General features: G+C 38.3%; 1 protein-coding gene across 2 annotated transcripts in view; it reads left to right on the top strand.

Moving 5' to 3' along the window:
* Positions 1-22,241, top strand: part of WDFY2 (WD repeat and FYVE domain containing 2) — a 144,107-nt gene that overhangs the window by 42,596 nt on the left and 79,270 nt on the right. For both annotated transcript variants that reach the window (XM_045567304.1, XM_045567305.1), the window contains exon 2: positions 15,351-15,418. In XM_045567304.1, the coding sequence (XP_045423260.1) occupies positions 15,351-15,418 (68 nt within the window). The remainder of the gene's footprint in view (positions 1-15,350; positions 15,419-22,241) is intronic.

Below are 22,241 nucleotides of genomic sequence, written 5' to 3'. Positions count from 1 at the left end.
TAAAAAAGAAGACTTCAGTGGCTGGGTGAAGAAGGGATCAGAGAAGGATGAAATAGGAGTCAGGAGAACAGCTAGGAGGCTCTAGGGGGTATTGATGAGACTGTGAGCCAAGGCAGTGTAGCTAGCCGAGAGGACAGATTTTAGTTACATTAAGGAGGTAGACTTGACAGGGCTTAGCAACCTATTGGGTGGACGAGGTAACTATATTATTTAAATTATTCTCTGACTTTAAATTTTGGTGAATTTAGTATGCCCAAATAAGTATAAGCCAGTGTGTTTCTCAAGACTCTTAAATGGATTGATTTAAATGATATAGAGTAGAGTGATTGAGTTTCTGTGCAGTGTAGTCCCTCAAAAACAAAGAGAAACTCATTAAAATGAGATCAGAGAGTTAATCCATTTTCACACATAAGTACTCATTCATGAAAAGCTACACTATGTGAGTCAGAAAATGCTTATGTCATTCATTTTGTTAAGTATATAACTCCTTGGGAGAATGCTGGCTAGTACAAATATTTGGCATTGCTAAGCTTTTTGGACTTTTATTTTTGAGTGACTTGACACTGATGTATTATATATTACGTAGAACAATAATTTACATATCATGCTTGCATTACAGAATGGCCTTTAGTGGAGGGACTGTGTGTCTTGTCTGGCTTAGCTCAAGATTCTTATGAATTTCAGAATCCTTTCGCAATTTGGTGAATACTTGAAGATAATTTTAGAAAATAATATAGTTACAGCTTTGCTTTTACCGTACTTTTCCCACAAAAAGAAAAATAAATGTTGACTAATAAACAAAAGGTTTTATTTCTATGGCTTCTCTGTGCATATAATGAGTTTATCTGTAAGCTTTTTTGTTGGCACAGCTTACAATCAAGGGAGGACAAGATATAATGAATTATCTCCAGTAATAGACTTTTTTCTAACCTACATATAAAGAAATTTTGCTATCATAGGTTTATCTCCACTTTTGTATGCCATGTACTTTGATATGTCAAGGAACACTGGTGCACAATTCTATAAAAGCTTATGAGAAAGGCCCAGTGTGGAAGAAGTTAATGTGATTTTGATTTATGGGATTTATTAACATTCATGAGTATATATTATGTATCTCAAAAACCCACAGGAAGAAAGGTTGGTTATAGGAGGAAGGGATATCAGTATACTGTGGTTTTTGCAAGATAACATGACATTTTTTCCAACCATGCCTTCTAAATCATCACTTTATGTCAAGCAAAATTGTAGAGGGCAGTAGCTACTGTTGTATGTTTATCTGACTTAGTAAAGATGTAGTATCATTGTCCTTTTGATTTTTCTGGGTTTCTTTTCTTTTTTTTTAAATTTCAGAATATGACAGAGGTATAAACATTTTGGTTGTATGAATTGCTTTTGTACAACTTGAGTCAAAGTTACAAGTGTGCCCATCACCTAGATAGTGTGCATTGTACCTGTTAGGTGTGTATTTATCCATCCCCCCTCCCCCCTCCCACCTGCTTGATTTCTGTTGAGTTTTACTACCATATGTGCACATGAGTGTTGATTGATTAATTCCAATTTAATAGTGAGTACATGTGGTGTTTGATTTTCCATTCTTGCGATACTTCACTTAGAAGAATGGTCTCTGGTTCCATCCAGGTTGTTACAGAAGGTATTAGTTCACCATTTTTTTATGGCTGAGTAGCACTCCATGGTGTATGTGTGTATATATATACACACACACATATACATACAATATATGTATACATACAATATATATACATACATATTTTATTAATCCACTCATGTATTGATGGGCACTTGGGTTGATTCCACATCTTTGCGATTGTGAATTGTGCTGCAGTAAACATTCTAGTGCAAATGTCTTTTTGATAAAATGACTTTTTTCTCTTTGGGTAAATACCCAATAATGGAATTTTGCTGGATTAAATGGTAAGTCTACTTTTAGTTCTTTGAGGTATCTCCATACAACTTTCCATAGAGGTTGTCCTAGTTTACAGTCCCACCAGCAGTGTATAAGTGTTCCTTTCTCTCCACATCCATGCCAGCATCTGTTGTTTTGGGACTTTTTGATAAAAGCCATTCTCACTACCATTAGGTGATATTTCATTGTGGTTTTGATTTGCATTTCCCTGATGATTAGAGACGTTGAGCATTTTTTCATTGGCCATTTTTTATTGGCCATTAGTCTATCTTCTTTTGAAAAGTTTCTGTTCACGTCTTGTGCCCACTTTTTAATGGGGTTGATTGATTTTTTTCATGCTGATTTGCTTGAGTTCTTTGTAAATTCTGATTGTCAGCCATTTATTGGATGTATAGCATGCAAATATTTTCTCCCATTCTGTGAAGGTTGTCTATTCACTCTACCGATTATTTCCTTGGCTATGCATAAGCTTTTTAATTTGATCAAGTCCCATTTATTTATTTTTGTTGTTGCTTTGATTGACTTGTTTAACTCAAAGGTATTGTCTTCAAGCTGTGAGATTCTTTCTTCTGCCTGATCTAGCCTATTTTTAAGGTTCTCCACTATGTTTTGTATTTCCTTGAATGAACTTTTCATTTCCAGAAGTTCTGTTTGGTTTTTTAAAATAATTCGATTTCTTTAGCAAATTTTTCATTCATTTCTTGCATTGTTTTTGTGGTTTCTTTGTGTTGGGTTTCTATTTTCTCTTGTATTTCATTGAGCTCCCTTACAATCCATATTTGAAATTCTTCAGCTGTCATTTTAATCTTTTCATTTCGGTTGGTATCCATTGGTACGAAGTTTTTATTTTCTTTTGGAGGTGTCCTTTCACTCTGATTTTTCATGTTTCTAGAGTTCTTTTGCTGTTTCCCTCTCATCTGGTCTCTTGGCTGAGACCTGAGGCTCGGTGCTAGGTCTGTCTTATGTGCTTGTCTCTGGTTCCCCAAAGATTGATCCCTGAGCATGCCAGGGAGAAGGGTGCTGGTCCTGAGTTGTCTATGGGATGTTGAAGCAGGATTGATGAACCTCTTGGGTTACCTCTGGCCTGCTGTCTTCACCTCTTCCCAACAGTGTGTAGTGAGTTAGTTCCCCCAGCTTAATCTCTGAGCTGGTGTGTGGTAATTGTGAGTGTGAATCAGCTGCTCCCTATTTGCTTACATTGGGAAGTGCTATGCTTAGCTATGGGGTTGTTCCCTCATCATTTTGTGAAGTTTGCATGGAAGATCTGGCTGCTGAGATGGTCTTTTGTGCCTATGATAAGCTCTGGTCCCCCAGGTGGGTCACGCGAATGCCCCAAGCTTTAGGAGGGACCCTGTAGCTCCCAGGGGGTTGCTTGGTCTCTATTCCCCTTGAGGTTGAGGGAAGGGCAAGACAAATTGTGGCTGGATTGTGAGAGCCTGAGAGGCTTTGCTAAGCCTCAGCAAAGCTTAGAGGTTGCTTACCGGGCTCCTAGCCGGAGCTGCTGGTATGAAGTTCAGGGCAATCTCTCCAAGCCGGGAAGTCTGTTCCGGAGCGAGTGGCCTGATCGCTTGAGTTTTAAGGCCCCAGACCAGGCTCTTTCCACTCTTGTCCACCAATGCAGTTTCTCTGTCGGGTGGGGTGAGTACCCTCCCTATTTGTTCCTTGAAATTCCACAGCACTCTCCGATCAAAACAGTCTGTGTGGGTTTTCTCACCTCCCAAGACCAGCCCTGGCACTACCCCTTAGTAGTCCGTGTGTCTGACCTATTAGCCTGCGTCTTGTGAGGCAGTGGCAAGTAGGGGGATCCCCAATTGTGCATAAGACCCCAAGCGGAGAAAGGTAGGCCTCTTTGTCCACAGGGGCCTCTGCTAGGGGTATGCTCCCTCTAGGGAGAAGTGGCCACTTGCGAGTTTCTTGGCTCAAGCTGCACTTCCTATTGTAATGAGTAGGGGGGAGGAACTGCTGCTCCCATTCAGCTGTAGCACCCGGGGGCATTTGGTTGTCATGGGAACCAGGTGCTAGGCTAATTCACTCCAAATGCTGCACCAGTATCGCATATCCAATATGGCAGTTCTCCAGGGGGGGTGGAGGATGGGTGCACTCACAGATCCTTGTTCCTCAGTACCCCTCCACACTCCCCTGTTGAATATGTCTGCAAGGGCTTCCTTGCCACCCGAATCTGGGACCGAGATCTCTCCCCTGCATCTCTCTGCACCACTCTCATGTCTGGGGGACATCAGGGCTGGCCCACCTGTCCAAGCTGCCAGCAAGTGATCCCGCTAAAGGCCAGCAGGCAGGAAGCTTGCAAATTACGGTGGCTGGGGTGGCTGGCTCTCAGTGGTGGGCTCTGCTGGGAATGCCCACCTGCCCTAGGGAAGCAGCCGATCTTGTGCTCTTGAGTTAAGAGTATTCTCACAGTTGCAGTGTGCGGGGAAGGGGCATTGCTACCAGCCACCCAAGCCAAAATTATTTTCTCTGATACGGTGACTGGAGGAGATGCCGAGGAGGAAGTGTCCAGGTGCAAGAAAGCCGGCACTCTGGTCTCTTGTGGTGCTCTCCTGTGGAGTGTCCCTTTTTAACACCCTAACTCCTGGGGTTTGCTCTTTCATCCCGCTATTCCTATTTAGCAGCCATGCCTGGGCTGGTGGAGGGTAGAAGCACCCCCAATATGTTTTGTTTCCCACTTTACACTGAAGGTAGCTAGGTGGGAGAGGGTCAGCCCCCCTTACCCTTTCACTGGGCTCCGAGCCTCTCTGGGTTTGGTCCATGCCACTATCTTCTATCTTCCTCTCTCCCAGTTTCGCCATTTTTCTTGGTTGGGTCCCCAGACATCTGTGCTGTCTCTCCCCGCAATCCACACCTAGGCTGCAACTGTGCCCCGCTTTTCCTCAGTCCAACAATATACTACCTTCCAGCTGGGACGATCCGACATGCTATGTCTCTAGTCAACTATCTTGGCTGTGCCTCTGATTTTTCTGTTTTGTACCTCTTTTGTATTCCTAGAAAGCATGTCAGATGCATTTAAAATTTGTGAGAAATGGTTAGTCTTACTTTTTAAAATAGGCTAGAGCATAAGGGCTTTTCTGATTCCATCTAGAAACTCAGTACTTACCTCTTTGTCATAAAGCAGAGTAGACGGATGTTCAAAATAATGTAGGTTATTTCATATGGAATCTCAATTATTTTATGCCATTTAGTATTTTCCAGTAGTAAGAATTTAATGGCATAGTGAAATATATTTAAGCACTGCAGAAGTAGACATTTTCATCCACTCTGCTAACTTCAAGTAAGCCATATGCTATTGTTTCCTTTATTATTGACATATGCTACCATAATATATATTGAGAATATTTGACATGAGAGCTGTTAAAAAATTTCTAGCACAGTTATTCTGACACTGTGTGCCATTTTTTTAAACATTTGGGCATATAAGGTAGATAATTAACCTCAGCTGTTCAAATTTTTAAAAGCATAACACATTCAAGGTTGTTCATTCATTTTAGAGGCCCAGAATTTGTTATCTAGAAATAAAGAGTGTTTCATCTGTTAACTATTTATTAATACCAATAAAGGATATTAAATCAATTCAGATTGCTAAGTGGATGATGAAAGTGTTTATTACTACTTGAATTATATTCACTACTATTTTTCTATTCATAATGTTTCTGTGCTCCCAGTGGAGGCTGTCACATATAGTTATGTACAGTTGTTGATATGAGTCAAGAGCTCAAGATTTTTATAAACAATTTATTATGGACAATTTCAAATATATGCAACACACAAAAATAGTGATATATTCATCACCTAGCTTCAATTATCAACCTTTACCAATCTTGTTTCATGTATCTCCCCCTCCATCCTTTGTTGAGTAGGGGTGCTGGGATTTGCTTTCAACAAATTTTAGATTATTAGTTCACCTGTTAATACTATAATATATATCTATAAAGGATAACTTGTTCTGCATACCCAATGCCATTATCACACAAAACTAAAGTAACAATATTTTGTTAATATCATTTAACATGTGCAAATTTCTCTACTTTGAACTTCTTATTACAGTTGATTTTTTCAAAGCAGTAACCAATCAAGGCTCACAAACTGTGTTTAAGACAATAGGGTTTTAATGTGGCTTTGCTCACCATTTTCCTATATAACTTTAATCAAATTATTTAATTCCTCTAGAGTCCTAGCTAACCCCTTCACACATCCACTTGGGATGATTGTAACTTTGCTTTGCTCACCTCGGGGTGGTTAGTAAAAGATGAAATGAGAAATGGAGAAGGGATAGGCAGAATGAGTGGGCGTTCTATTTTCTGCCTTGCTCTATTTAATTTCATTAGTGGAAGTTGTTTCCCAAAACCATGTTCTACCCAACATGGGTTCATCTTATTCATGGAGCATTTCTAGTCACCACTGAGATATAAGAGATGGTACTGAAAATGTGTTTGGCATGTTTCTTATGAGAACATAGCAAAAAAAAGTGGTTATGGTACAATGATGCATGATTGGATTCCTCTTTTTCTCCTATGAGTTCCGTATGCATTCCTAGAGAATACCTTATCAAATGTTTCAGGATGTCAGGAAAATAGGAATGTAGTTGAGTTATAGTCACCATCCCAGTGTGATCATTTCATCTTGAAAAGGAAATAATAACTTTTGATCTGATCTGGGCTAATTTCCTGTCATTCATTGTCTTCATTTTAGGATTGGCATTTTTCAAAATTTCTGTAAGAATCTGAGCCATTATCTCTCAACTATTGGCTCTTTCCTAATTCTCTTATTATTCCTTCCATTTGTATATGTCTTAGACCTTTTCATTCTAATCTTTTTCACTCTATCCTTCATGTTTAACCTTTCATATTTTCCACATATTTGTCTCTGTGAAGAACATATTCTAGATTGTTTTTCATTTACCTTTCAGTTTATACATTCTCTCTTCGGTTGTATCTAATCTGTTTTACTTGCCCCTTGGGATTTTTATTTTAATAATAATATTCTCAGCTAGGATGCTTTTTATAGACCTGCTCCAGGGCCAGTCATGGGCACCTGTCTTTAATTGCTGCACCTTTGGCGACTCTGTGAAGACTACAGTTTTAGAGAAATAATGTTTCTATTTATTTATTTTTATTTATTGTCATAAAATATATACAACATCAAATTTATCATTTTAACCATTTTAAGTGTACAATTCAGTGGCATTAAGTATATTCATAATGTTGTGCAACTGTTACCATTATCCATTTCCAGAACTTTTTCATCATTCCAAACAGAAACTCTGCATCCATTAAATAGTAACCCTATCACCCCTCCCCCTCAGCCGCACTGTGTTTTAAGATGACTACCCTGGGAGAGAGCAGTTAATCCACGGACAGATTCAGAACAGTAGCAGCCAGGAGCATCCTCTGAATCACTTCTCCTTCCGTTTACTATTTCACTGAGTCCCTACTGAGCATTTCTTACATGCCTGCCACCGTAGCAGGCTGCAGGAATATAGTGGTGAGTCGGAAGACACAAACCATGCCCTCCCGCTGTGTACAGAGCCAAGAGCAAAGTTTAAATCTATATTATTCCTCTAATGATATCATCCAGATTCCTCCTACTGGGTGATACTGACGATCACTCTCACGTTGTTGAATTGCTCAGGCTGACAGTTCAAGGCTTGTACTCAGCATTTCTCTGGGCCTGTGAGGAACTCTCGGTGAGGAGCAGATGGCATCGCTGATGGCTAATAACCAGGCCCCTGCCCAGCCTCTCTGATCTGCTGTGTGGCTGTTCCAAGTGCTTCATGATGGGTTCCTCCGCACCATTGCATGGACAGTGCTCATTTTTCTCTTGTCTTTTTTCTTTTATTTCCCATTCTTCTTTCTTTCTTTCTTTTACGTATTTCTATAACCATTTAAAAGCACTTCCTCTATTCTAAATACGGGATGTGATTAAAAATAGCACTATACTAGTTATTTAAAAAAATCAAAGATAAAAATATTCAGAGGTAAACAGTTTATAAGTCCTCAAGGAATTCATTGTGTCATGGGAAGAAGGACTTGCTAACTAGCATTGATGGCTAATGTGACATGTCCTGACGTAGCCCTGTGCAAGGTAGTGTGATCCTGAAGCTTAGTTTTGCCTGAGGAGTGGCAAAGGTTTCATAGGGAAGTTATGCTCGTAAGGGAAAGTGCATATGCATGTACACTATTGAGAGCCACAGGGTGTCTGGGAAGTAGAAAACCCACAGCTATGCAAGGACACGAAGCTGTGCATAAGCAGTAGCTACTAAGAGTTAAATTACCAAGAAAACAAAATACAGAAAAGGAAATCTACAATGCAAGGACACTGTTTGCAGACACCGAGTAGTACCATTAGTAAAACTACTCAGAATGAAGGCCTTGTGGCTTCCTTCCTTCTCTCAGGGCTCTTACTATTGACTGATAAGACATAAGAAATTTCCAGGTATTTTGTGTTTGTAATGTCTCCTCTGGCGTATGAGCGCATTTAACCTCACGTTGAGACTTCATTTTATGGATTTAAAAAAACACTGAAAATATTGTCACTTGATTGTAATTTTTAAAATTCTAAATTGTGAAGGCTCTCACAGCCTTTGGATTAGGAGGAATGACCTAGCTGGTTAAAAGGCCGAGGGAAGACAGCTGTAGTAAGAACACCTCACTGATGCACATGACTGCAAATGACCAGAATGGCTGTGGCTGTTTCAAAAGCAAGAATGCCTTTGAAAGCCCAAGGTGTTGAAACATAAAACAGCCACACCTCTTCTCTAGCCTCTGATTGCTGGTTGCTACAGCTATGAGAAAAAAAATCCAGGTGTCTGTGATTCAGCAAAGTTGTTTAGGTCTTGTAGCAGTGTCGTTAATGTGAGGAATAAGCTATTTGGCAGAGGGAACCAGAGGCTGGACAGCACCATCTTGAGTCCCTGTTTAAACCCCTGGCCACCTTTATTACACTCCCCGTTTCCACACAGCAGCTTCTGTCTATGGTCGAGAAACCCTGGATACAAAAGATACACAGTACATTATAAAAGATTAGGTCTAGTTTACTTACTTATATGTGATCCAAATTCATTTGCTGGGAACCTGTCAGTTTGTTCTTATTACAAATAATCAGAGAAGTCTAATAATCATAGAGAAATAAGCTTTCAAAAAATCTTTCAGCTATGTTTTCTAAGAATGTCTGCAACATTCTCTGCATTGGAAGCATTTTTTTTTCTCTGTAAACAAATGACTGTAAAACCTACCAAAAGATATTGATTGACATCCTATTGCTCAAAGTTTTTCTGTTAGTTTGCGGATTGCTGAGGGCTGCCTTCCTTCTGTTTATATTACTGTTGCAGCATGTAATCTACTAGAAAAGTAGTCCTTGGAAATTCAGGGTCTTCAAAACACAGTGGGATTCACTGCCCCCACTCCCCACCCCAAGTTACTTCAGTGGTAGCAAAAATAACAATTGTCCCCTGGGAAATGAAGCTCATTGCTATGGTAACTAATGAAGGTTGCATCATTCTAGGGCACATTTTTAAAAGCCTGGATTTCGACATGGGTAGACGCCCCGTCTTATGTTATTCAGTAGCTTAGCAACCTGTGGTATACTGTTTGTCGCCACCCCCAACCTTCCCTTTTGTCTTAGAAAAGTGACCTATATAGATAATATTTTATTGTAGGCACGTTTTCACTGTGAATTTGGTTCAGTTCTTAGGTATGCTTATGATGACCTTATTTTCTGGACCCAAATTTAGGACACATTCTGTGTCTGAGAGGTAAAGAAGGATTGTTCTTCTGTCTCTTTGCTGACCCTCTCTAAGGTATTTGCAGATGTATTTCTATCTACACCCCTTGGCTGCTGATGTTATTCAGGGGTTTGTGTTTGTTGTTGGCCTTCTTTTCTTCTTAGTTACTGAAGCTACTACTTATATCCTGGTGGCTTCCAAATCTCAATTTTCAGCCCAAGTCTCACCCCTAAACCCCAGAGAGACTGTTCACTCTGCGACAGCCCTAACTGGATTGTCCACAGACTCAGCATGTTCAAGATAGACTCAACACTGCCTTTCCCCAGAATCACTATTGATGAATGGCACCCCCATTCACGTGGCACCCCACATCCGGTCGGCCCCCAAGCCCTGATGCTTCTACTTCCTGAATGCTCTAAAATCTGTCCTTGTCTCTCTTTCAGGCTGTCCTCCTTCACCTGGTTTACAGCCCACATCCTCCAAACCGGTTACTTCAAGGTAACCAGGTGTTTTCCAGGCCTCCCTCAAACAAACAAAACCAGTTGTGGTTTTGTGACTGGTTCCTTATCTTCAGCCCTTATTTCTCACTACTCATGCTGGCTCTGGCCTCCCCGGGGCTGCAGGTGCTGCTCTTCTACAGGAACATGCTCCCACTTCCTCTCCACTTCCCTCTGGCAGATGCCTGTTCATCCTGCACTTCAGACTCTGTCATCTCTGAGAACCTTTCTCTGACATTGCCTGACCCCCCGGCTCTGTAGTCAGTTAGATGCTGCCCCCACGTGCTCTTATAACAGCATGGGTGTCTCCCTACCTTAGCTCTTACCTTGCTGTATCGTAATGTGCTGTGACCTGCCTCCCCCAGTGCTCTGTGAGCTTCCTGACAACAGAGGTGACACTTGCTTGTCTTTGTGGTTCCAGTGCATTTCATGTACTAGTACCTAGTAGGTGCTTAATAAATGTTTGTTAAGTAAATTAATGAATCAACAAGTCAATGAATGAATGTGTCCAAGTGCACTTGTGGGGCAGTGGGGGAGAATTCCTAACTTCTAGATTTTGGCAGTCTTGGAAAATGCAAGTTGTTCCAGTCCCTGTTGTTCATTGTCTCGATTAATATAAGCAGACTCCTAAAGATTGCTAGAACATAGAAAAAAGCATATGTTTTTTCAGGGTAGGATGCGGGGATGGACCTTGTGTGGCCATATACAGTCAGCCCTCTGTATCTGGGCATCTACCCAAAGGAAATAAAGACTCCATAAAAAAGACATCTGCATTTGGATGATTATAGCAGCACAGTTCACAATTGCAAAGATGTGGAAACAACCCAAGTGCCCATCAATCCATGAGTGGATTAATAAAATGTGGTATATGTACACCATGGAGTTCTGCTCAGCCACAAAAAACAGTGGTGATCTAGCACCTCTTGTATTATCCTGGATAGAGCCGGAGCCCATTCTCCTAAGTGAAGTATCACAAGAATGGCAAAACAAACACCCCATATACTTACCATCAAATTGGTATTAATTGATCAACACTTATGTGCACATATGGTGGGAGAGGGGTGAAGGGGATGGATATATTCACACCTAGTGGGTGTGGTGTACACTGTTTGGGGGATGGACACGCTTGTAGTTCTGACTTGCATGGTGCAAAGGCAATATATGTAACCTAAACCTTTGTACCCCCGTAATATTCTGAAAGAAAAAATAAATAAATTTTTAAAAAAAGCTTTTCATGTTGCTTTTAAAATATAATTTTCAGAAAAATTAAAACTTACCTCTAAGTTTTATATGGTGGAATTTACATTTATTTAGGAAATTCCTAGACACCCAAATTGTAGTTTTGACCTCTAGGATGCTATACGGTTTTTCCTTTTTAAACTGCTGTTGTACCTCAGGAGATAAGAGAACGGATATTTTATATATATTTGACCCTCGAGCAACACTGGGGTTGGAGTGCTTATAGCCCCAATAACAAACAGTGAACACATGTTTTGTATGTTATATGTATTATATACTGTATTCTTACAATACAGTAAGCTAGAGGAAAGAAAATGTTACTAAGAAAATCATAAGGAAGAGAATGTATATTTACTATTCATTAAGTGGAAGTGGATCATCATAAAGGTCTTCACCCTCGTTGTATTCACGTTGAGTAGGCTGAGGAGGAGGAGGAAGAGGGGTTGATTTTGGCTGTCTCTAGGGTGAAAAACCACATGTAAATGGACCTTGGCATTTCAAACTTGTGCTATTCAAGGATCAACTGTACTTTTATTTTGAGATGTAAAAATTTATCAAGTGCCCTTAATACAAGTTGGTATAAGGAAGACAGTATATATAGTGAAGACAGCTCTGTTTAATAGGGTATTGCAAGGATGAAATGTATATGTAAAGTGTTTTGAGGGCTGTAATTTCTTTAAAAATGTGGGTTACTATTGAAAACACAGATGTGTTTTGTTTGCTGATCTTTGAAACTTTACTTATTTATTAGCTTTAGTAGTTGTGTGTGTGTGTATTTTTAAGGATTTTCTTTATGTAGAATCATGTCATCTGCAACTAGAGATAATTTTACTTGTTGCTTTCTAATTTGAATGCCTTTTATTTCTTTTATTTGTGTAATTGCTCTGACTAGGACTTCCAATAATGCTGAATAGTAGGGGGAAAAGTGGGCATCTTTATTCCTGATTTTAGGGGAAAAGCTTTTACTCTTTATTGAATGTGATGTTAGCTAAGAATTTTTCATGAATGCCCTTTATTAGGTTAAGGAAATTTCCTTCTATTTCTAATATGCTGAGTGCTTTTTTCATGAAAGATTATTGAATTTTGTCAAATATATTTTCTGTGTCTATTGAGGGGATCGTGTGTGTGCACACACATGTTTTTCTTCATTCTATTAATATGCTGTATTGCATTGATTGATTTTCTTATGTTGAACTACCCTTGCACTTTGGGATGAATCCCACTTGGTCATAGTGCATAATCCTTTTAATGTGCTGTTTAATTCAGTCTGCTAGTATTTTGTTGAGGAGTTTTGTATCTATATTCATAAGAGGTATGAGTCTATGGTTTTTTTTGTGGTACCTTTGTCTGGCTTTTATAGAATGTGTCATGAAGTATTCTCTCTTTTATTTTTTAGAAGTTTGAATAGGATTGTTCTTAAATCTCCTTTAAGTATTTGGTTGACCTCATCAGTGAAGCCATCTGGTCCTGCATTTTTTCTTTCTTGGGAGGTTTTTGATTACTGATTTGATTGTTCTTGGTCTGTTGAGATTATTTTTCTTGAGTCGGTTTTGGTAGATTGCATATTTCTAGGAATTTGTCCATTTAATTTAGATTATTTAATTGGCAGGTATATAAGTATTCTCTTATCATCCTTTTTAATTTCTGTAAGGTAGGAAGTAATGTCCCCACTGTAATTTCTGTTTTAAATTAACTGCATTTTCTCTATTTTTCTTAGTCAGTTTAGCTAAAGGTTTGTTACTTTTGTTAATTTTTTCAAAGAACTAACTTTTGGTTTCATTGATTCTGGTTTTCTAGTTTCTATTTTTTTTTTCTGCTTGAATCTATTATTTCTTTTCTTTGCTGGCTTTGGGTTTTGTTTGTTCTTCTTTTTTTTTCTTTTAGTTCCTTAAGGTGTAAAATTAGGTTGTTAGTTTGTGATCTTCTTAAATATAGGCATTTTACAGCTTCATTGATAGTTTGTCAACTTTTTTTTTTTTTCGGTGAATGGGCCACATTCTCCTGTTTCTTTGTATACTTTTTAATTTTCTGTTAAGAACTGGACGTTTTCAATACTGTAATGCAATAACTCTGGAAATCAAATTCTCCTTCCTCCTCAGGGATTGCTGTTTTTGTTGAATGTTATAGTCATCTACTTATTTATTTAGTGACTTTTCTAAAGTATTCTAACAAATACTATATTCCTTGTTGTTTGTGATCACTGAAGTCTCTGCTCTGTTATCTCTGAGGTCATCCAGTGATTTTCTTAAATACTTGGATCCAGCAAGGAAAAAAATTTGTTTCTTTAAATTACTTTGAAAGACACTGGGAAGCCCTTCACCACTGGGGGGTTGAAACAATAGCCAGCCTCTGCTCCAGTCTCTCAGTGAACTATCAGACAAATCAAAACATACATCCCCAAATTGTGGAAGACAAGGTTCCCACTCTGACATCTGTAGTCTCTCTAGGAACATGAGCCACAGTCTCCATGACTACCTGCTATGGGGCTGGGGCTGACAGTTCTTGCCACCTCAATGGTTGATTTGGTGGAGGGACTGATTCCTGGAGTGTCCTACTCCACCATCTACCATGATGTCACTCCTGTATTGATTCTTACTGAGATAATATCTTGATATTACAATGTTGTATTAGCATATATTGGAAAAAGAGCTTGTTTAAGACAAGAGTGAACACTGATGTGTATATGAGTAATATATGTATAGAGTTACTTCTTACAAGCTATTTACCATTATATTTGTCCACCTTACAAATAAGGCTAGTTGATCAGAAAGACTGAATTATTCATGTACATGACGTGGTGTCACCACATATCACTACAACTTGTGGCTTAGCAGAGAAAATGGCATTACTTTATTGTGTCTATAGTTGCTCTAGTTTTTTTTGTACTACTTGTTTATAGAGGAACCAGTGATTAGCTGTGGGGTGGGGATATCCAATACAATTTAAAACTGAGTCCAGTATGATGACTTAAATAGTCTCCTTAGGTAGTGTTAAACTCTCTCTGAGATAAAAATGCTCAGTCTCCAAGTCTGCTTTTTACCTCGGGATGGCTTATGGGTGTGGGGTCCTGGCAGTGGGAAACTGACCATTTCCCTCTGTTTGATGTTCACTATTTCTTCTGGTCTCTGGGGTAATAACTTTTAACCTCTTAGTTGTGTTTGCCTTGCTGGCAAATGCTAATAATGTCATGGCTGGTGTAACTCGTAGTCCAGACTTTCTGGTTGGTCAGAACCTAGTGGTGCTCTCCAGATGGTTCAGTCTCTTTGGTCTTTGCCCTCTGAACTCTCCTGGGTGTCTGCCTTGTCTCTATCCAGCTGCTAGCCTGGAACTTCACGCACAGCTTTTGCTGAAGTATCACCCTGTTCCATAGTGGGCCCCATGGCTACCCCTCTAGCTCAGAAAATCTGAATCTCAGAGCTTGTTATTGCTTGAGCGTGTCTGGGAAAACTGTACCTCAAGATAATGGCTTGGTTTGCAAGACTATGAACTTACTATGTAATCCTTCTGTTCATGTGAGACGCTGCATATTATTTCATTTCATCTCTTTGTACTTCCTTCACTGGTAAAATCTCATAGTTCCCCAGGCGGATGAATGCCAGCAGACTAGGGCAAAGGTCAGATGCTTGGAAAGGCAAAGTAAGAATAACGAAAATAATAATTTTCAAGCACTCTCATGATATATACACATATATGAGGATATATTTAAAGAGTCATATATAATTCTAAAGAAGCCTTAAATTTAAGGAATGTAGGCTCTTTTGAGAGGTATATGTTGTATACATATATATGCATATGTATTTTACATATATGGCTAAGATATATGTGTGTATCTATTATGTAGTTAAAATATAATATACATATTTAATGTTAGGAGGTTTGTTTTCTTTGTATCTGTGTCAACATTTTCCCATGACTAAACAATGTGATTTCATGCACACATTTTCTTCTCTTGTAGGACAGTTCGTGTTTGGTTAAAGAGGGACAGTGGACAGTATTGGCCAAGCATATACCACGCAATGCCATGTAAGTATCTGCATCTCTATCTTGAAAAACCAGACATGCACCCTGACTCTCTTTCCTTCCCGGATTGCTTTCTCTGTCTTTTCTTCTTGAGCAGAGAAAACTAGGGTTGGCATTCTCATTATAATGGAAAGTACCATATTAAATCATTTTAGATTTTTCTAAGGCTTTCACTATGTAAAGTAAGAAAATTGTTCTGAAATTGACTCTGTATTCATAGTTTCTGAATAAGATTAATGGAAGAAGGACTACAGCACATAGGCTGTCTGATTACCACAGTCTCCGTCTCTTTTCCAATTTTCTGTTTAACTATTTTATAGTGTGTCCTTAGACATTCAAATTTTGTCCAGTGATTACATTTGTGAAGTAAATTTGTCCTTGCATTATTGTTATATCATTTATTCAAATTCAAGGCATTCAGCATTCAGTTCTCAAAAGTATTTGCTTAGGATTGAAACATTCTAGTTAGAAGTCAATCTCATTTCCCCAGCATCTTACCTGAGAAATATGTCCTTGCACTGATAAATAATAAATCTTCCAAATATGCTTTTAAAAAATAGAAATGAATGATTCTTAGACTGTTCCACCAAGAAGTTCCCCCATAGAGAAGAGCTAGCTAAATTTCCCCTAAAATAGGAAATTTCTTTTTAATGTTTCATTTTTAAAATTAATGAAGTTTTAGACATCCTAGTTCATGTTTATTTTAGTGTAAAATGATTATTTAAATTCATTATCAGTTGTATTAATCATTTCCCTTAGTCCCTTCCCATCAAATCTTAATTAAAATTAACACCCTTGAAAAATCTCCTAGGTTTGTTGTTTGGGCTAATTTACCCTCTGGCTTGCTGCAGTGTGTACCTCTTCCTTTGATATAAGTATCCCAGTTTCAGAAGTACATGCCACTATATACAGCCAAAATAAATGCATGCTAAATTGTAGATGTGTTCATGTTTATGCCTCTGGCATACTGTAATAATTCAAACAACAATTTTGCCTGTTTATGAACAAATGAATTATTAAGGATGTGATGGTTTTCAGTGATCTTCAAATTATCTCTGAGGCTTTGCATGTCTTTAGATTTTTGTAGTAAATAGATGGTATGGTAACCATGAAGCTGAACTGAGTATTCTGCCCCTTTTTTGTGAAGAAACTTTTTGTAATTCTGAATGCCATATTCTTCCTTTACCTGTTTTGCTTCTGGGAGACACTGTTATACGCAATGGGCCCAAAATGAACTTTCTTTTTAAGCCATGGCAGTGATGAGAGTTTAGGTAAATGGAAAAGGAAGGAAATTCTCTGATTTTTTTCTGATTTTCAGGTGATATAACCAGTCCTCTGGTCTGGCTTCTTTATCAAATTTGATACAGTATCTAGCTGGAAGAGATGGGGAAGAGTTATAATCCAGCAATTTGAAGTTGGCCTCAGAGATCTATAGGATACACACACACATGCATACACACGCACACATGTGGGTGTGTGTATGTATATGTATATTTATATATGGCAGACCTGGGTGAAATGATGGGGATTTGGGGATGGCAAGCAAGGGAATCTTCCTGAGATGAGCATTAATAGGAACTTCATGAAGGCACGGGATCCTAAATGATTGCTTACCCACTCCCTTCCCCATATACACATACATACACATTTTGGGGCCATTCTCTAATGCTCTCTTTATTTGAATATCACTGAGAATACAGAGAAGCCTTTAGTTGCATTTTCATCGAGAATGACTAAAGGTTGCTTGTAGCTCCTACACTTGGCATTGGTGCTCAATAAATACTTATTGAAGGATTCAGCTTGGTAATAAAGATGAGTTGCCATGAGGACAATTATCATCCATTTTCCTTAGGACTGAGTACCTTCTAATTACTTGTATGCTTTGCCTACAGTATTCTACTGAAGGAGGTGCAGAAGGGATTACTTTGCTATTCATAGTGTGGTCTGTGGACCAGTAGCTTCAGTATCACCTGAGAACTTAATAGAAATGCACTGTTAGGTTCCATCCCAGAACCGCTGAACCAGAATCTCCATTTTAATAAAATCTCTAGGTGATTTGAATGTACAAAGTTTGAGAAGATTGTCTTGTGACATTATAGCCAACATGTTGATGATCTGTGTACATAATGTTTACATGAACATGTGTAAAGCCTTATGCATATATAGGGCTGATTTATAAATATATAGCTATAAATACACATGCCAGTCAATCATATATTTCCTGCACACCTACTATATACAGGCCAGTGACCTACGTGCCAGAGATTTGCAGGTGAACAAAGTACATACAGTCAAGATGATTTCAGTACTTTTCATTGTTGGGTGGCTCCACCACTGTGTAGAGGTAAAAGAAAAAAGGCTACGTTCATCGCAATTGGTCAGAAATTGGTTTTTATGTTCCTAAGACTCCTATGCATTCAGATGATACAGTAACTGACCTCTGAGCAAGAATGGAAACTTTATTTAACCTCAAAGAGGCAGAATCATTGCATAAGGAAATAAGCATCATTTCAATCAGTTAGAGAACCTGAAATAGATTTGAGTTTCCAAGGGATTGTTTTGCAGTCCTTTCTATTGAGAGTTGTTTTGCAAAGAGGTTACTCAGTATGATCCTTAAATAATGGTTACGTGGCATTAGTTACAAAATAAGGGGAAAAGTACAATATATCTGGAGGCTGTAATATGGCTAGCACAAGGCAGATATGACCATATTGTGTTTATATGAGTATATAATAAGTAGCATATAATAAGAAAAGAAAAAAACTATTCTACATATTTAAAATATGGCTTATTTACTGATTTTGTCCATTTAAATATAGTGGTTAAATATGGCAGCCAGTGCCTACCTTCATGGTGTTTATAGTGTGTTGGGGAAGGCAGACATTAAACGAGTACTGGCCAAGATGTGTGCTGAGTGTTATGACATGGGAAGTAGGTATCACGGGCACTTGGTCACAGAGTCTCCCTGAGGAAAGTTCATTTTAAACCTTGCTCTCTATGGAGAATTTGAGGGTGACTGCTGACTTGTTTTGTAGTTTCCTAGCTGATTTTTATGGATGAATGAGAAGTCAGAGCCTTTCCATATCAAATATTCTTTCAAAAAAGAATACCCTCTTGGTGTATCTCACACAGCAGCTGCTAATTGTCCGTGACAGTATCAACTTACAACCTACCCACCTGGGACCCTGCCTGAGCTTGTAAACCAGAGAGGGATCTTCTTCAGGGTACAGAGTTGAAGTTTCAGTTGCAGCCATAAATGTGATTATTTCCAGGGTCTAATAGATACCATTTTAAGTACCGCATTTGTATCACACTACAGAGAAAAAGCATTCGAATAGCACAGGCGTTCCTATTTTTGTGGTTGAGTTATTTCAGATTTACTAACTAGGCCTGCTGCTGTTCATGGGATCAGACGAAGGAGAGCTGGGAAGGAATCTCATGCAAGAGGTGGGGTGACAGGTGTTAGAGAGTTTTACTCTTTGAGAGGATTGGGTGTCATGGCTGGGCCTTTACTGCCCACCTTTCCCCTGGGTATGGAGAATCGGTAGGTCAACATGGCTGCCAAACATGTGACCGGGAGGCTTGTGGGAACCCGAGCCTCAGGCCGGGGGTGTTGGAGAGGTGGGAAACCTCTGTGGGTTCTGTTGTTGCCAGGGCAGGCAAGCGGAATTTACTTTGGCTCCCAGGTATTTATGAATTTATCCCCAAAGCCAAACAGAAGACATTTTTTTCAAAAATAGTTACAAATAAATAGGCACACCTAACAGCAATAAAATGACCTATTTCATCATCTTCCCAGCTCTCTGCTTTGGCCTGGTGAGATGGCATTTGCCCAGTCGGAAGCTGTGGTTGGGCCCCTCAGTTTTCTCACAAGTATGGCCGCCTCTCCGTCTGCTCAGCCACCGCTTAAAGTACTGAAACACATCATTTCGAGCTGTCTGCTTCCTGGTTTTTATCAAAAGCGTGGTTGAGAGAGAGGCTATTTGTGGTAGAGAGCATGAAGGATATTCAGTCTGGTTATTTATCTAAATTCTGGGTTTTCCCACTTTATGTTAGCCCTCTGCAGAAACGCCTTCATTCCTTGTGTCCTTTTCTTATACTGATGTGTACATTATATGAAATGCTTTGTAGCTGTTTTTGAAGTAATTGTCTACCCTAATACGCAATGCCCCTTTTATGAAAAAGCATGAAAGGGCAATATTTTTCAGATATGGGGGCTGGGAACCCTTTGCTTTCTTGAAGGCAGAGCCTACTGGTGTGGTCCAAATGGATTATAGTCCCCGGAGAAGTGACTGCTTAGCTAAGAAGGGGTGTGGGGAGCGGGTGGAAGAGGGGTGGAGGGAAGGTTAGTCTCTTCCATTTACTTCAGTAGCTGTACAAATATAATTTTCTGTGTGTATCATGAGGCAAAAAAGGTTGGGAGAAACAGCATGAAGGACTTGGTACTTGGTCCTTATGGATAATGTGAAGCGTGAAATTTACTAAGTTTCCCAAGAAATCCTTAGATTAATTTTCTTTCTGTTCTTATATATATATTTTCCCATAGTTGTAACTTTTTATTTATTTATTTTTAGTTTTATTGTATCTGCTTTTTAAGCCATTTCAAACTCTTTGTAAAATGAAGTGGGAAATACATTAAGTAAATTATCTTAGTTAAGATGAACATTTGAACATATTCTGTTATTTACATTAAATTTACTGCCCCCAAAATGCATTGTTTCAAATTGGAGTATTCAAAATAGCTTGTAGGTTAGAACCTGTGCTTGGGGTATGGGGGGAAATTGGAATTTGATTTTCATTTTGGCTGTCTATTTGCTGAATCATTCTGGGCAAGTCCTTTATATTTTCTCTGCTTTGAGCTCTAACAGATAAACTGTTTTCTTTGTTTGCAAGTTTGCAAAAATATTTTGGTTATCAGATATGTCAAATAACTATTTGTAAAATACCTTCAGTTTCTTGGTATTTAACAATATATGCTATCATTACTGATGTTAACCTAGAGTTATTAGGAACAATCAACTAATTTGTGAGTTTGTGGGTGGGTTGATTTCCTTTTCCCGTTTATTGAGACTGTAGTCTTAAGGCAACAGGTAACTCAAAACTGGGGATTTGGAAAATTAAGTTGATTAATATGGTCATATGCTTTATAACTGGACTGGAAATGAGTTATTTTGTATGTAAATTGCAAATGTTAGTTTTCCCCTTGGTGAGGAAGACTTTAGACAACTTAAGACTGTAGAGATGGTTTGTGTACTTATTCCACCTCATCTGCTGGGTTTGTTGGAGTTTTGGGGAAAAGTTCATGTGGACAGATTAGTGGTAAAAAGGTATTTAAAATAATGAACTCAGAAGTTTCTGTTTTTATAAAGTAGTGATTGTTTTGGAGACTTAAACATCTTTAAACTCAGCTGAGAGAGTTTCTTGGCAGACTGGGAGATATGTGTATAATTGAGAACTGCTCACTCTGTTTTTAATTTATACCTTATTTCAAATAATTCCTGGGTTCCTGGTTGTGAATGTATTGCTCCATTTGTTGGTTTCTTTTTGGTATAGGTTATATTATAAAACTATGTGTAAAATGTTTTTTTGTTAAAATTAAATAAAAACAACTTATTGTTTTTACTATTTACATTTTAAAAACCATAACATAATATGATCTCTTAATTCTGTATTTACTAAGAAGAAAAGGTACCCAAGGAACTTTTGATTTTTAATGGAAATGAAGGAAAACATATATCATCCAAATTGAATATATCAGATTTTAATTAATCTAAGTACAGGATTTATTTAGCATACTCTTATTTGATTTTCATCTGATGGGGCATTTTAAAATTTACTGTAGTAAAACCACTTTACTATAACTTAAAACTTGTCTGGGAGAAAAAGTGACCACTTCTAATTCACTGTAACTTTGCTGATGTTACTGAAACTAGATTAAAAGAAAACAAAATGATTAGTGGAGTGCATAAACATTTGATTTAAATGAAAAATGCTTTTGAGTGCCAAACAATCGAAGTCCTAAATATAGAAATGTTAATGAAATAAGGCATGGGTTGAGTACTATAAATCTGTTATGATAAATAATGTTCTATGACAAACAGGGCTGAGTGAAATAGTGGCCATGAATTAAATCTTTGCATTGTAGGGATGTAATGCTCATTGGAGGCTCTGTTAGAGACCTTCTTAGTGTGGAATCCTGACATTTAACTTCACTGGGATGCCTATAACACCTAAAGTTTTATTTGCAGAAGTATTGCTGTTTATTTAGCTTTAAGGTTCCAACCAGAACCTCTCATGAAGATTAGTGTCTCTTGCCAAATAATGCCTTTAGCATTATAAAGCACTGTGATTGAAATCCAAGCTTAACCTTCAGTGAAACTTGTGTTTATTTGAACAAAGTTCAACTGGTCAGCAAAGGACAGAAATAAATTAGTCATAAAATGAAAGAATTACTGGTATAATAGAAATTAGGAAACTTTCCCCCAGATGGAAGTATTTTGAGACTGCCTCTTCTCAACTACATTTTTTTAAATAAGCAAGGGCAATTTTTTTAATACTAGTTGTTGGATAAAAGTATCAGAAATGAAAATAGTCACTTTCTCTCCAATCTATTTAATTATTGACTCTGTTGAGGTTGATGTTGGTCTCCTGAGTCCCCTTTGTCTAGAGCTCATATCTCTTGAGCTTTTCCCTTTCAAATAATATGGTCATTAATATAATCACACATACTGGAGCTTCTCTTTATTTTAGCTTTCCCTGAACTTTAAGCTGAATAACTGCCTTAAATCACAAAGCCTTCATTTTACCAAACACTCAATGTTATGAA

This window comes from Lemur catta, chromosome 13 (assembly GCF_020740605.2).
Source record: "Lemur catta isolate mLemCat1 chromosome 13, mLemCat1.pri, whole genome shotgun sequence".
Taxonomy (NCBI): domain Eukaryota; kingdom Metazoa; phylum Chordata; class Mammalia; order Primates; family Lemuridae; genus Lemur; species Lemur catta.
Note: the sequence above shows the minus strand (reverse complement) of the source record. Positions and strands in the feature narration are given on the sequence as shown.